Source organism: Emys orbicularis, chromosome 2, assembly GCF_028017835.1.
Source record: "Emys orbicularis isolate rEmyOrb1 chromosome 2, rEmyOrb1.hap1, whole genome shotgun sequence".
Classification (NCBI taxonomy): Eukaryota; Metazoa; Chordata; order Testudines; family Emydidae; genus Emys; species Emys orbicularis.
In genome coordinates, this window is record NC_088684.1 from 36,023,880 (window position 1) to 36,040,616 (window position 16,737).

Sequence of the window (16,737 nt, forward strand, 5' to 3'; positions counted from 1 at the left end):
CTACTTTTGTATGAATATTAATGAGCATACAATATACACTGCATACTACATACAGACACACGTTTAAATATAAAATATCCAATTTCCTTTGTAAGAAACATTAGTTTTACTCAATTTCCTTAATTGCTAATGACAGCTTTTCAGAGTGAATTATACATAAGTGATTTGTTTCCAGATGTAAGGCGTGAAATAAACAAAGTACCTAACACTGATTCTGGATGTCCTGGTATTAAGTCAGAAAATAACTCTATCCCTGTTTATGTAGAACATTTCGGTATTGAATTTTAACTAGTAAATGTAAAAAGCAATGAGGAAGATTTCTACCAATGACAAATATGTTTGCAAATTGAAAAGAAGGGAAGTACTGAGCAATACAATGGTTATACTAATCCAATAAAATATAAGATACCATCTTGGTAATTAAAACTGCTTCACATCAAATAAATTTTGCATGTTCAAATGTGAGAAAAAGAGGACTGAAATATACAAAGAATGTTTATAACAAATGACAAACAATTCTGCAACTGCATTTCAGTGGTCCTTCACAAATCATTAATAACAATCCCCCAAACATAAGCATAACAGCTCACATTGGTTCCTGGAAGGAAAGGATTATTGCATTAGGTGTGCTCTAGCAAGCATAAAAACACAAGCCACAGTCCAATCTGTAGGAGGATATTTGCTAAAGAAACAAATCAGTTTGGTAAATGTTCAGCCAGGTAAAAAGTTCCCACTCTCCTCTTTCCCCCTAGAATATTGTTAATTAGGCAACTTCAGCAGTACATTCAAATGACTAAATTGTAATATATACATATTATGCATATTTAAATCACAAAGTATTGAAGGAAAAAAATCTGATTCCTACCAGTTTGGCTGAGTTGAGAAGTGCTGCGGCTTTTTCGTGACAGACCCACAATCGCTACCATCTTTGCGCCGATGCTGGAGCGTCGTTTTTTGCCACTGGTGCCCACAGTGCCCACTGCTGTGTCAGACTGGCTGCCATCATTCTTCTCTAGCGTGTACATGTCCCCGCCGATGCTGGTGCTCTTAGTCATGTTCTTTCCTGAGGTGCCCATCTGTCTGCTTTGCATTTTGGATGTAAAGACACTGTCAGCCGATGGATGGACAAACAATGTAGACAACAGAAGAGTAAAAAGGGGAAGACAGAAAAGGAGAGGTTTCAGATGAAAATTTTTGGGAGATTGTAGGGGCAAAGCAGCTAATTCACACAGGTGGGGTTTTGCTTTTGTTAGAGGTAGAGAGGAACAACTTTAATTGTCAAATTCCTACTAGCTCTTTATTGGTTTTCTCTCTTTAACCATATACTTCACTTGTTAAACTTTTTTTTTAATTAAAAGACTTTCCTTCTATTTATGAAAGTTCTTAAAAGTACATTATCTATATATAGCATAATGATAAATACACTTGTATACCATTTGTAAATGTAGGGAAAACATCAAAATACACACATCTGTTCCTCCGGTCTGCCACTAGGCAGATTCTGCAAATCAGTTAAGCAAAGATTGCCTAGGCCAGGCAAAAGAGGCAAAGCAAATAAAGCATCAAAAGAGTCATCTGTAATGTCATTTTTCAGAATCTAGTGCTGCAGAATCCCTGAGTAGATGAGTAGGTTTTTTTGCACTAGATTCTCTTTCCTGAGTAGGCTCTTTCTTGATTCTAAAACTTATTTGCACTATATTGACATTTGTTTATATTATCTTATAATTGCAAGTGATCAGCCTCTCATATAGATCAGTGATTCCCAAACCATTTCACAGCTCAGACACCTTGGTAAGAAAGACTTGCTCATAGTCACTTTCCAATGATCATGAACAAGTTATTTCCCAGCCTCCCAGTCCTGATCCCTCACCTTCCCTGCAGGAACTATGGTGCACGATTACATGAAAAAGCAATATGAGGGCAGGATTAGAGAGACTAAATAAAAATAAGCTTGTTTCAACATGGTGGGCAGGGCTAATTGCTTATTTTCCTCCCCTGCATTTTGTATCTGTGCTGTGCCATACATTTATTAGTACCACCTTCCTATTGCTGTCTGCATCTCCCACTATACTGCTTAGGTGACACTGCAATTTGATTATCTCCTTATGTAGTGTGCCACTACAACATAGTTGTCATCCACAAATTTATTATTTACGCTAAAGAAACGCCCAGAAAGACACAAAGTGGCTGCACAGCAGGGTGCAGATGGGCACTTCTTTTTGCTGGAGTCACAGGTGGGTGTTTATTTTTGTTTGTTTAGTTTACTTGGTCAAAAAATCCTCTGGAAACCCTAATAATCTGTGACTGGGGGACAACTAACATGAAGTATCACAACTTGAAAATTGGTAAATGACAAAGCAGTGTGACAGAAGCAGCTCCAGGCTCACCTATAAGTGTTCCATGAATCATGATGTGAGCGCTACATAGATCAGTGTTATACCATTTGGTGAAAAAGGACTGTCTGAGACGTATGATGTGGACGGTTTGGGGAAAAGTTAAAGTCCTCACTTCAGAAAGACAGAAATATATGCAACACTTTACAGTACTGCACTTTTGTGTTACTTTGAGCCTGCTGCTACAAGGTCTCCATGTTGACTTCCATGGGAACTCCTTGCACAGGATTCGGCCCTTTATCAGTTCGATTTGGTATGGCACCTACTCTTGGTAACTCTGTTTTAGCAGGGCCGGCTCTGGCTTTTTTGCCGCCCCAGGCAAAAAAGCCTCCGGCCGCCCACCCCCCACCCCCCCACGGGGGGGGGCGGAGCCCCGGCGGAGGCTCCGCTCTCCCGCCGGGGGGAGGGCGGCTGGAGCCCCGGGGCGAGGGTGGCGAGCCCCGGCGGGGGCTCCGCTCTCCCCCCGGCGGCCGGGGGCAGGGCGCCGGGGGGGAGGGCGGCCGGAGCCCTGGGAGGAGGGCGGTGAGTACCGGCGGGGGCTCGGCTCTCCCTCCCCCGGCGGCCAGAGCGCCGGGGGCAGGGCGGCGAGCCCCAGCGGGGGCAGGGCGGCCGGAGCCCTGGGAGGAGGGCGGCGAGTCCCGGCGGGGGCTCGGCTCTCCCCCCCGGCGGCCAGAGCGCCAGGGGCAGGGCGGCGAGCCCCAGCGGGGGCTGGGCGGCGAGCCCCGGCGGGGGCTCAGCTCTCCCCCCGGCGGCCAGAGCGCCGGGGGCAGGGCGGCGAGAGGGCGGCGAGCCCCGCCTGGGGCTCCGCTCTCCCCCCGGCGGCCAGGGGCAGGGCACCGGGGGGGAGGGCGGCCGGAGCCCTGGGAGGAGGGCGGAGAGGCCCGGCGGGGGCTCGGCTCTCCCCCCCCCAGAGGCCAGAGCGCCGGGGGCAGGGCGGCGAGAGGGCGGCGAGCCCCGCCTGGGGCTCGGCTCTCCCCCCGGCGGCCAGAGCGCAGGGCACCGGGGGGGAGGGCGGCCGGAGCCCTGGGAGGAGGGCGGAGAGGCCCGGCGGGGGCTCGGCTCTCCCCCCCCCAGAGGCCAGAGCGCCGGGGGCAGGGCGGCGAGAGGGCGGCGAGCCCCGCCTGGGGCTCGGCTCTCCCCCCGGCGGCCAGAGCGCAGGGCGGCGAGCCCCGGGAGGGGCTCGCCGCTCTCCCCCCGGCAGCCGGGGGGAGGGCGCGGGGGGGAGGCCGGCCAGAGCGCCAGGGGGAGGGCAGCGAGCCCGGCTGTGGCCCCGCTCTCCCCGGTGGCCCGAGCGCCGCGCCGCCCCCCTCCAGGTGCCGCCCCAAGCACCAGCTTGGTTGCCTGGTGCCTGGAGCCGGCCCTGTGTTTTAGACACAGTGCTGGGTAGTAAAAATAGAACAAAGTGGAATATTTTAGTGAGGCAAGGAAAATAATTAACACAGTTTTGCTTACAAGTAGTGACGCCACGAAGATTAACAAAGGCTTTTTGTTTGTTTGTTTTGAACACAGAACTAAGATAGAGAGTGAGTGATTTCCGCCAGCAGAGGGCTCCTGTGTGGCTTTTAGCCATAGTCCTATGTAGTCAATCCTCCTGGAGCTCCCGCTACTCAAGGAGAGTGGATCCACTTCGGGGGGATCCAGCATGTGCTCCCTATAGAGCCAGCCAGCTCTGTTGGTTAGTGCAGAGGAAGACTGGGGCCATAACCCTCCCTCTTACTGCCTTTGGGGTGAACACTGGGGCTGCAAATGTCCTCACCCCTACACAGGGTAATGCTGTGACTCTCTCACTTGTGCCTCTGCACAGGCAACAGCAGCCCTCTGGCCCATAGTTATTTTGTTCCACATCCATTTGAAAAAGCAGGGATGGTATCTTTGCTTCTTGCAGTTTCCACAGTAGATGTTACGCTGTTATAAACATATTCATTGAGTCTATGTGGTGCCCTCCAGAGCACACACATTCTTCCATTATTATACACTCACACAAATATAGTTTCTTCCCTGGAGAAGGAAAAAATCCAGCATGAACAAAGCAATTGGTACGTCAGTTCACATTACTGGAAGTCTGCTATTATGTTTGGGTACCTACTTTACAAGCTAATCTGCAGTAGTGGCCTGACTAAGCATCCCTGGGCACTACCTATAAATAGTAAAGTGCAAACATCTGGAAAAATACTGCATACTTGAATATGTTTAATTGTGAAAAAAAAAAACCCAATTATGCTGACTTTCAGAGCAGATCTGCCTCTTCTATGCCTAGAGATACCACAGAGATAGTGGGGGCTGTTAGTGGGCCTGAGGTCAGGGAAACCCAATCCCCTAATGGGCAGGGTTCCCCATTTTAGGAAAACTCTTCCCTCAGTGATGATGCCTATAAAAAGAGAATCAGATTTCATCTATCCCAGGGTGGCAGCCGGACTGGGCAGAGGAAGGACAATAACCAGTCTCTTGACAGTTTTAGAGAGTGCCCCCTTCATTGATCCTTGAATAAGGAGGTGGGCTAGCCACTCACTGCAACATGATAACTACAGGGGAAGGGAGAATGAACATCAGACATCTCCATCCCAAAGATTCCAAGGATAAGTCATGAGTGGCCCAGGATCATGTAATTAAGTGGGTTTATTAGCAAAAGGAACATAGGAAATATATGATGATTAAGAGGTGGGGAATCTGGATCACTGCAAATCTCTGTGATCATCTTGGCCAAGTTTTGGGGGAAGAGTAAACATATTCCCCTTCAGTATCAAGGAAATGCTACTTCTCATGCTTCTGTGAACCCTTCAGTCCTTTTCAAGGACTGGGAAGCTTATTGGAGAATCAATATGATTTGATTAATGAACACAAATCAGAACTGAAGAATCCAACAAGGTCGGGCTCTTTTGAGGAGCAAGATGATAGAAGATGAAGAAGATACTTCCTTTTTCTTTTGGGGGAAGTGAAGGGATACAGGGTGTGATGGGGGTATGGGTTCTGGGGGGCTGGATGGGGGCGGGAGCCAGGCCACGCCTCGCTGTTTGGGGAGGCATAGCCTCCCCCAGCCTTTGCTACCCGGCCCGCCATACAATTTCTGTATCCAATGCAGCCCTAGGGCCAAAAGTTTGCCCACCCCTGAGCTAAAAGCTCAGGGCCAAGCCATATCCTACACAGGAAAATCCCATGGTAGGCTTAAGAAACTCTGAGTGTTAACTTGCAGTATCCTACTCAGAATTCTATTGTTGGTGCCAAGTGTGACTTGCCCTGAGAGGAAACAGGGCTGTGGTCTCAAAAGGCCATTCCAGGTTCAGCACATGTGTAAAGTGTTCTCCAAGAACTGAACAGAAACCTAACAGGAGTTGGAATGGGATGGGATAGGGAGGGAAAGAAGTGGTTGTCTATTACCAGGGTCTTTCACCTATGGCAGCATATTCTCTTAAAAACTGTCCTGTCAACTGTTATGAGAACCCAACTGTGTCTATCTGTGTGGGGGTGGGGGCGGGGTAGGAAATGGAAAAATATAGTGTCTTTAAATATCAGTTTAATCTATCTGGAACTACAAATACTGTTGTGCACTAATCATAAATGTGTGGTTATTGCATGGCATTGTTTAGGTCAGGGTTAAGATTGTTTTGGTGCTTTGTAAATACATTTCCATACCTTAACATGTTTGGATTTCTTTTGAATTTAACCTTATCTCTGATTTTCCTGGATTGGTAATACTTGTTTGGGGATAATTGCAACACCAGTGTAATGTTTTTACCCTTAAGTTATTGATATGTACACATTTTAAATCCATGTTAACATGGTTTTATCTGAGAATCAGTACATGCTTTCAAATCTGCATAAAATGCCTGCCTACCCCCCACAGGGAGAGATTTTATTTTGTCAGAATGGCAGGGAGCAAACAGCCCTTTGAGTCCTGATGGGCAGGAAGAATGGAAGGCACCTGTGCCTTTTACTGTCCCCCAGTTAGCAGTGTGTTCAGCCCCCCACTTCTGCTCCCATCCTCATAGGCATGAGAAGTGTGTACATTGTGGGCTTGAGGGGGCACTGGGAGCAGGGGAACTATGCCTCCAAGTAAGGCCGTGACTGGCCAGTCTGAGTGGAGGTCGCAGGAGTAGTTTGGCTCCTGCATCAGCTCCCTCTAGGGATAAAAGGTCTCTTTCAGGACTGCATGGCCATTCAGCCCTCACAGAGTTGTAGTCACCCATCCCATCCTTGGTGCCTGTAGTTGCTTGGCTGGATTTCCAGGTATGCTGTGGGCCTAGCCAGATTACCTTTTAGGATATCAGGAAGGGATTATCCCCAATGGATCAGATTGGACCATGTTGGATTGGGTTCACCTGGGCTACTGTCCTCAGCCTGGATTGGCTTGGGACAAAGGATGTTTTAAGTCTTGCACAGACCAAGTCTTTCTCATGGGCACCCTCATCCCTCACACAAGGGGAAAAGTATTGAGGGTTAGGCTGTGTTGTCATTTCCTCTCACTCTTGGTTAAATTGGATAGTTTTACAGCACTATTATTGATTTGTATTACCACAGTGCCTAGGAACCCTAGTTCTGGACAAGGACCCCATTTTGCTAGGCGCTGTACAAACACAGAACAAAAAGATGATCCCTGTCTAAACCTAAATAACTACCTGGTATTCTAAGGGGGCATTTACTGTCAGAGAAATGTAAAGAGACCTTAGGGTAGAAGAGAGACAGCCCCACAATCTTTTCTTTTATAGAAAAAAAATGGGACTTCTCTATAGATTTTTTTTCTAAAGACTACAAAACTATTATTTTTCTCTGATTCACAGATCTAAATGGGTCTGATTATGTAAATATCTGGTAGGTACATGGTAATAAAAATACATTTAGTTTTAAGTTTAAGAAATTCTCATATATAGTACTTGAATCACAAGTAGTCTAGATACACCAATATGCCACATGTCTGAGCCTTGGAATGCAAATACAAACCCAGGCTTGTTATACTTCATTTTAACTGTGTTGTTGTAGCTGTGTTGGTCCGAAGATATGAGTGAGACAAAGTAGGTGAGGTTTCAGAGTAGCAGCCGTGTTAGTCTGTATCCGCAAAAATAACAGGAGTACTTGTGGCACCTTAGAGACCAACAAATTTATTAGAGCATAAGCTTTCGTGGGCTACAACCCACTTCTTCGGATGCATATAGAGTGAAACATATATTGAGGAGATATATATACACACATACAGAGAGCATGATAAATTTGTTAGTCTCTAAGGTGCCACAAGTACTCCTGTTAAAGTAGGTGAGGGAATATCTTTTACTGGACTAACTTCTGTTTGTGGAATGTACAAGCGTTTGGGCTACAAGCGATTGGGCTGAAGAAGAGCTTTGTGTAGCTCAAAAGCTTGTACCTTCCACCAAGAGAAGTTGGTCCAATAAAAGATATTATCTCATCCACCTTGCTTCTTTCATTTTAACTGGCATTTTCATAATACTTGCATGTCAGGTACACTGTGCATACTTAGAATATCCAGTGTAAAAGATAATACAGTATTTTAGATAGTCACTGTACAGATGTAATTATTGAGGAAATATGATTCACAGAATGATAGAAGGGAGCCAAAAATACAGCTTTCCCCACATGCGCGTTCATAATAAATACATTACCACGAATTTGTGGGCAGCTGAGAAAAATACACAATAAATAAAATATTAAAGAAGAATTAAAGTATGCCATTTCCAATCAAGTCAGAGCAATGTTATGTGTAATAAATACTCTTAAAAACCCAGGGAGAACTAAATCATTAGGCAAATGATAATTGTCTGGCAGCCCACAATAACAACAAAGTGGTCCAGAAGGTGAAATGTACTTATTACATAGACAAGTGACTAACTTGCACTTACAAAGCCTGGGTTCATTGACAGACCAACAAGTCCAACCCAGCAGGCTCAAAAATTGCCTCCTAACTTAGGCCCCAAATTAGCAAAGTACTTGAATATGAACTGTAGGCATATGTGTAAATAAACGGGATTTAAGTATGTGTTTAATTGTAGAAATATGCTTAAGTGCTCTGTTGAATCAGGTCCTTAATATTGTAGTGAATACAACTGAATGGCAGAAGCGAATGATTTCTCCAGCTGGTCTTCAACATTGCTAAATTTATTTTCTAGCTCTACTCACTCAATTGTGAGTCTTATGTACTTTTCCCAAAGTGCAGCATGAAATACAACTATTGTTTGGTGGTACTTACTGTACAAAGGACAAGTGAAATGACTAATACCAGGTAAATTAAAAAGAAATGCATAGATCTATAATATATATATGACTACAACTTTACATATATGCAGTTGAGTATAACAACTTGTTCCAAAAAACCTAAAAAATAGATAATTGGAACATTCATATTTTCTCATGGAATAATCATGTGTCATAGCCAAGTTTTCCTTTGAACATGTCACCTTACAATGTTTTTTCCTAACTTGCATAAAATTAATATGGTAATTACATACAACACAGAGAAACTTTGAAGGAACAAATTCCCAAAGCCGAAGCAGAATATATTTTTTCAACAAAACAAATGAGAGAAGGCCATGAATTTAAAAAGGAATTATTGCACTTGGACTGTACTTATATAATTAGTACTAGACCATGGCTTTTAAAGACATGGACCATGTAGGAGGTGGAGTGTAGCTGTACAGCACCAGCATGCAGGAGCATAGCATCAAGTCCATACTCCAAATGTATGCAAAATATACATCACCCGTAGGTAGAACAGGCTTTGCTGGCCAGTTATAGAAGGTAGGAAGCATGGCCATAGCTACTTAGACAAATCTTGTGCTGTCCTTGGCCGCTACTTTAGGCTCTGGAATCCTTGCTCTCTCTAAGCTCCTTGTGCACTCTCTCCATGCATGGTCAGGCAAAATCTAGTATTGACGCATTTCCTAAAATGTGGAAGGTACAAAATTCAGAGTCGGTAAGCTTGTACTTTGAGTCCTTATTTGTGGAGAGATGAAATTATGTTTCTGAATGCATCACCTTTAAATGCATGGGGCTCAAAGTTCTCTTTGTCCAAGATCTAACTTGATCTCAAAGCAGGGAGTGTTATCCAACTCTGGGAAGAGATTTCCTACCTCTTCAGAGCTGCCCAGAAATTTGAGACATCAAATGGCAAGAAACTGCCTTCCCCACCACTCTCTGATTTGGGTTGAATATAGGAAGGACTGGGGAAATGAAACAGAGGAACACTCCCAGAACATAATGTCTAGGGTGGTCCCTTCCTGCTTTGACTGACCCTAAGAGTTCTCACCTGCCTAAAGGAGATCCTCTTAGGGAGGTGGAAGACAAGTAGATGCCCATGAGGGCCAGAAGGCAGGACTAAGCTCTGCTTCATTTTTCTGCTTCAGTCATGGTGTCTTCCATTTTAGACAGGTCACTGCCTCGTATCTGCCCAAGAAGGAAATTCAGTGTTCTGTAGTGTACTATTGAACACAATCAAACTGTTCATAGATGAAAAACTGTGTACTGAGCAAGCAGGCTTTAGATTAAAAAAGACTGTGTATAGATCACATCTTTACCCTGATGTAGGCATAGATTTTGCTGGGCATGAGTAAACTTGCATATGACTTGATTTGAGTGCTAAATTAAACTGTAAACAAGGGTGTGACAGATTGTGTGATGGAGACAGTGTTTTTGAGCTAGTTGAGATAAGTAGGAACCAGGGCTGGCTCCAGCGTTTTTGCCGCCCCAAGCGGTGGAAAAAAAAAAAAAAGCTGCGATCGGCACTTCTACCGCCGCCGCTTCATTCTTCGGCGGCAATTCGGCCGGAAGAGCCGCCCCTGGTAGGAACACCCTGAACTGATAAGCTTGAAATGTAGGTAAGGTGAAGACATAAGCGACTGGGCCTTACATGATCCATACGATATTCAAACCAATTAGATATAAGATGTATACATGTTAGTAGCTAGGAAAAATATATATAAACTGTGTATTGTGTGACATGATTTGGAATTATGGTTTTACTTTGTACTTAACCCCCCTGCGTCTAAGCCTGTATAACATGGGCATAGAGCTGTATAATAAAATAACTTGCTTATGAGCAGGAGTTGAACTGAATTTTTTTATCTCATAAAACTGGATAAAGTGTTCTCCGGAACTGGACAAGATGTTCTGGATAAGCTGAGTGGAAATGGTCTCAGAGGGAATCACAACACCTGGGATGACTGATTGAGAAAGGGTTTGCTTACCAAAGAAGATCAGTCTTGAACCATCTAGATTTCACCAAAGCTTTCAACTGTATTAATAGAGAATTGCTAGGGAAGATCTTGTGACAATATGGACTTCTTAGAAAGATAGTGGCAGTGGCTAAGATGCTATATGAAGGTTCAAAATGCTGTATAAAGACAGAAAGTGCAGAGACCAACTGGCTTGATATTGTCTCTGGAATAAGACAGTGATGCATCTTATCACCTCTCCTCTTCTGCATTGTGATAGATTACATAATGCAAAAATCAACATCAAAGGAAGATACAGGAATTACGTGGAGTAGATGAAAACTTCAAGATCTCTACTTTGCAGATGACATTGTTCTGTTGGACACAGATGATGATGTTAGGAAAAAGGCCATTAATCAATGTCAAATGTGAGGCCGCCAAAGTAAGATTAAGAATCAGCCGAAAGACAGCAAAAATCACAAACACTGAAAGAGGAGTCAGCAATGATAATGTATATGTGATCGATAATGAAGAATACAGCATGGTTAACTAGTTTGTATATTGTGGAAGCAGAATTTAGTGCTGATGGCTAACTCCATAAGGAGATGGAAGCAAAAATTGGGAAGACAAATAGTTCCTTTTCAAAACTGGCAAATATCTGGAAAAATAAGGAGATTCACCCAAGAAGCAGGATATAGTTATACAATGCCATTGTGATCCCCACATTGTTACATTGTTCTGAAACTTGGCAAGTGCTAGAAACCCACATACAAAATTTAATGCATTCTAGCAGAGATGCTTGTGAAGAATACTTGGTGATAGGATAAAGTAACCAATGCTGATATGTTACAAAGGACTGTCAAGCAGACTGTAGAGACAATTATTGGAGAAAGAAGGCTGAAGTGGTTTGGATATCAAAAGTGGTATGATGTCAAAAAACTGTATTCCTAGACAATCCTTTGATTGGATACTACCAGGGGTTGAAGACAGAAGAGAGGAGGATAACAGATGACATATAAGAAAACCTCTGAGAAAGATGCTGCTGTCATGGTAACAGGCTATGTCATAGCAAGAAACTTGGCAGTAGCCAGACGGAGGTGGAAAGACTGGGTTGTCTCGTATCAGAAAGCACAAAAGCATCTAATACAATCAATCAATCAATCTGGTCTCTCCTCCTCGGGGGACAGTGAAGGTTTCATAGGGCAAAAGGGACCAGCTACAGAGGACATCATGCCTGCTACATAGTTGCAGAAGCACCTTAGTGTGCTGCAGTGGTCCTAGGAGCTATTGTACCATGTAAGAGGGGCTCCATTGGGAGTCAAAAGCATAGCAATTTCTGGGGCCTGTGGAGAGTTGGAGCTACCACAGAAATGTAGCAATGGGGAACTGCTGGTGGGTTCCTTGCGGAAATTTTATTTTAGCTCATTTTTTTTGTACCTTAAACAGAGAAATCAGGCAGAAACTTCATCATTCCGACTCTCCCTGTCTCTGACTGATTCATTAGTGCCTCACAGGCACCTTGCGTGCCTGCAGAAGTTACTTATTTTAGAGTTATTCAAACTCACTGAAGGCTGATGGCACACTGTCCTTTAGCACAGTCACCAAAGCTCAGAATCCTCATCTGTTTCAATGTTCTCAACTGGGAAATATTTCCTCTTCACCCATATTTGAAGAACGTACTTTGCCTTTTGACTGCTACTTTTCTGCCCATTTCTTAAGATCAGATGGTGTCCTCACTAGCTAGCCAGATTCTTGCCTTAGGAAATAGGTTCCAGGCAGAAATTGTTGTACATATGCAGGCTGGATAGTACTGCAAATGCCAAATTTATGTCAAAAACCTTTCCTTTATGCCAGTGAAACATTGAGATTATGTGTCTCCTTATGCTTGATAATGCCACTTGAAACTTTCAATATGTGGCAAACCAATCAGAATTGTATTGAAGGAATGGAATGTGTTAAGTCCACAGAAACATTTTGCTGCTATACAAATTAGTTATATAGTCCCAACTACATGACAAGCTCATTGAGATTTCCGTGGGCATCATACGTTGTAGAACAGGGAAGTACTGCCCACTCACTCTGTATGCACACAATCCAGTAGCCAGTGGACTAAAGGGCAAACTAAGAAAAAGCACTAAATCATACAAGCTTCCAAAACAACAAGCTTAATTGGGAAGGAATGAACAAGACAAAAATGCATAAATACAACTGAACATCAAAGTGAGTGATGCCTTTTGATGTGGGACAAAAACAAATGAGAAACATTCTATGTATTTATTTTCCAGACAAATGTCTCTGACTGCGTAGGGCATGTGTACATCTTGTTAAAGAAATCATCACTTGCTGTACCACAATCCTTCCATAAATACAGATTGTATTAGGATTGTACCTGATCCAGCATCATACCCTGCCACTCTCCTTCCCTTCTCAGGGTTCTCAAAAACTGCACCCAGATTCTTGCTAGTCGAACAATACCCCTTCTTCCACATCTGGTTTATTCAAATAACATTACATTTCCAATATCAACTTAAATCAACACAAGTCTTTCTCCAGCTCTACAGTTCATTCATACACTTGCTAGACTGAACAATTATTTCCTGTAACCCAGGTCCTGCTGCCTGGCCTTTCTTCAAGCCTCTTCATCATAAGGCTCATCGCTGTTGGTAGCTCAAGTCAGGCCTTTGTGTCTAGCTGGTATAGAGAGCCCCTTCCCCAGTCCTCTCTGATTCTCCAGCTCCTGCAATCATGACACCATGCTCTCCCTCCTCAGAGGTCTCTCTTACCCCGAAAATGAGCCGAGCGAACCTCTTCAAAGCCCATCAATTGGTGGAAGCAGCTAAAAAGGCACACATGAAGCTGAGCCCAATTCCCTTAAATGGGTAACCCATCCTGTGACAGATCAATACAATGATTTGCAAATATCATATTCCAAAGCCTACAAATGCCTTTTTGCTAAACTCTTTTTGAAATAAACCCAATATATATATATGTCCTTTTAATCTGCTGAAATACTGGTTTTAGTTAATCACTACCTGCATGTCCCTTCTCATGTGTTAGAATATGCATTCCCTAACAGTATGGGTCAGTCTTATGTCACAAGCCACCTCCCATATAAGTAAGGTTGGAAGGATTAGAGATTTATTGGTAAGCATCAATTTCACCATGCACAGATAAACCAATGAAAAAATATTTCCATTGATGATAACAGAAATTTACAGATAGGCAAAGTGAGAAAAATGCTGTGTGAGGATTTATTAAAATTTAATTTAAGGATATTTACTTTGTATATTTTGACATGTGAGGTTGACAATTTCTGTTTTAATGGTTATAAAGCTTTAACTTTTTGAATCTCAATGTCTGCTGTCAGTAAATAATTGTCTGACTCTTCCCCATTGTCAGACCCCCCAATAACAACTATGAAAATGTAAATCAAGTACAATAAAAATGCTTAAACCCCATAATTTTGAGCAACTGTGAACATTTAAAATAAAAATAATAAAAATGCTTACAAATAAATATTGATATTGTCTGTCAAAATTATAAAAAATAAAAATTTAATTCTGCCAAATCTACATATAAGGGTATGTGTTAGTTATGCGATTTCTTTCTCTGTGTAATTCATGATGACGTTGCTAAAGTCCAGATTCTGAATATTGCCGACTTAATGGTTGGAGACAGATTGTGGACACCTGACTCACGTGAAATAGTACCTTGCCCCTTGGGTAGTTCCTCTGAGGTCATTGTGACTACTTTTTGAGTACAGTGCTACTAAAGGTGACTAAAAGTATTTATCGGAATCTGGTCCTGAATCAAGAATATCTGTTGCAGGAAACAACATAGTGGACTCCACATAGGTTACAGAGCCATAACTGAGAAAATGGAATTTTGAAGTTCAGTAACTGCATAATCAGTGGCAAGTTACTTACATAAGTATCTAATTTAATTTTCTTTTACTAAGTAAAAGTAAAAAAATGTTATCACTTGTGTTCCACAGTATAACTGAAAGCCAACAATTGATGTGTGTAAATCAAATATTTCACTGTTTATAACTTACTTGTGAAATACGCTTTAATAAAAACTTTATGACCAAACATTGCCTCTTTTTTATATTTACAATATTGTTAATATAAATAGTTTTTAGAGAATCAAAAGTTAGATCTAGATTATAATTCTTTATCTAGTGATATAATCTAAATAATTGTATCTCACTTATTGGATATCTTGTAGAATTTTGTTACTGTTTATTTTTATTTTTTAAAGCCTGAATTGCGATTAATTTGCAAAATAAATTTGGGCCACCAATATTTTCTTGTCTTTATACTAAAGATGTAAATATTAGAATCTGATTTACATTGAAGTCATTTGCTTTTCTCCAGTAAAAATGCCAATATTAATACCTCCTTGTGTTTTTTCTCACTTCCTTAATGAATGATTCTTTATTGAAATGAAGCATTTATAACTAAGGCTGTGAGTTTGTCATGGAGGTCACGGAAGTCATAGATTCCGTCACTTTCTGTGACCTCCGTGACTTTTGCAGCAGCTGGTGGGCCTGGCTCAGGGGCAGCTCAGGTAGCCCCTGTGCCAGGCGCACCGGCCGCTGCTGGGGCAGTCTCCCCCACCCAGCAGAAGAGTTTGGGTGTGGGAGGCGGCAGGGGGTTGGAGCACGGGATGGGGTGAGGGCTCTGGGTGGTGCTTACCTGGGGTACTCTCCGGAAGTGGTGACCTCCCCCTCACTCAGCTGATAGGTAGAGGTGAGGCCAGGCAGCTCTGCACGCTGCTTCCGCCCAGGGCACCACCCCCGCAACTCCCATTGACTGGGAGGAGGCCAACGGGAACTGCAGGGGCAGTGCCTGGAGGCAGAGGCAGCACGAAGAGCTGTCTGGCCACGGCTCCGTGTAGCAGCTGAGCGAGGGGGACGTTGCCACTTCTGGGGAGCCCCCCCAGTAAGCACCACCCAGAGCCCTCACCCCGTTCCATGCCCCAGTCTCCTGCCCCCTCCCACATCCAAACTCGGCTGCTGGGGAGGAGCCTACTGGCTCCGCCAACCTCCTGCCCCCAGCACCAGCTGGGGTCCCAGGCCACGCACCGCCATCCAGACCCCCACCAGCACCAGGGGGGGTCCCAGGCCGCGCGCCGCTGCCCGGCCCCCCTCAATCACCTGGGCTGCCCTCCCTCAGCACCCGCGGGGCCCCTGGGCAGCCCTGTGACCTATCCATGACTTTTACTAAAAATACCCATGACTAAAACGTAGCCTTATTTATAACTCTAACATTTCACTTTGCCATAGAATGGATATTGTAATGAACTAATATACTATGATGTTTTAGGGGGGAAATGATTTCTGAATTGATGCAGAAAGATATTTCATCATAGTTGTCTCTTATGAGGTCAGCAGACCCCTCAAGATTTTCTTACACAGCTTTTTACAACTGAGAATGGAATTTAAATCTTAATAGATATTTTATATTCAAAGATGCTTTCATTACATTGATTTGCTGAAGAAATTGAACAATAACAGCATTTTTGGGACAACTATGAGGTAGAAAGTAACATTTCCATGGAAACTATGCTTCAGGCTAATACATGTATTCATCTGTCAATTCACATCAGAGAGAGACATTACAATGTGAAAGTATAATGACTTGGTCCCTAGAGTCCTCATTTGGCCAAAAAATGTTGTATTGACTCATTCTTAACTATTTATACAATGGATGTAAACTTCTAACAGCTACCCTTGAAACCATAATTATTAGATTTATTTAATTGAACTTATAATTAGTAGGTTGATTGAAAACAACTGAGCACTTAATTAGTATGATTGTTTAAAAGAATGCTCTCAACACGCAATATTTTTCTCTTTCTTTAAAGAGAAATTCATCAGTGAATAAATAGGTGACTTCAATTTATTCTCTTAGTATTATTCAAGCAAAGCATGTGTGTATAAAAATAGAAACAATAGGCAACACACAAAGTGCACTCTGGGACTTTTAGACTTCATCTATACTTGCCTACACCTGCGGTGGCCTGTAAGGTACATGTATCTACATGCCACAGTGAAAGGCAGACTGGATCCAACCTCACTGTGGTGGGTAGCTCCATGTGACAGTGAAAGGCTCCAGTGGGGGACAGGCAGCAACGATATGCTCCAGCAGCTCCCTACTGCCAGAGCCTCTCACTGCAGCGAGGAAAGG

At 43.4% G+C, this 16,737-nt stretch overlaps 1 protein-coding gene across 39 annotated transcripts in view; it reads right to left on the minus strand.

Annotated features, from left to right (window-relative positions):
• The window catches only part of RIMS2 (regulating synaptic membrane exocytosis 2), a 765,985-nt gene that overhangs the window by 68,296 nt on the left and 680,952 nt on the right, over positions 1-16,737 (minus strand). For 17 of the 39 annotated variants that reach the window (XM_065398069.1, XM_065398065.1, XM_065398070.1 and 14 more), the window contains one exon: positions 866-1,107. The exons of the other annotated variants lie outside the window; for them this stretch is intronic. In XM_065398069.1, coding sequence (XP_065254141.1) covers positions 866-1,107 — 242 coding nt within the window. The remainder of the gene's footprint in view (positions 1-865; positions 1,108-16,737) is intronic. 39 annotated transcript variants of the gene reach the window in all.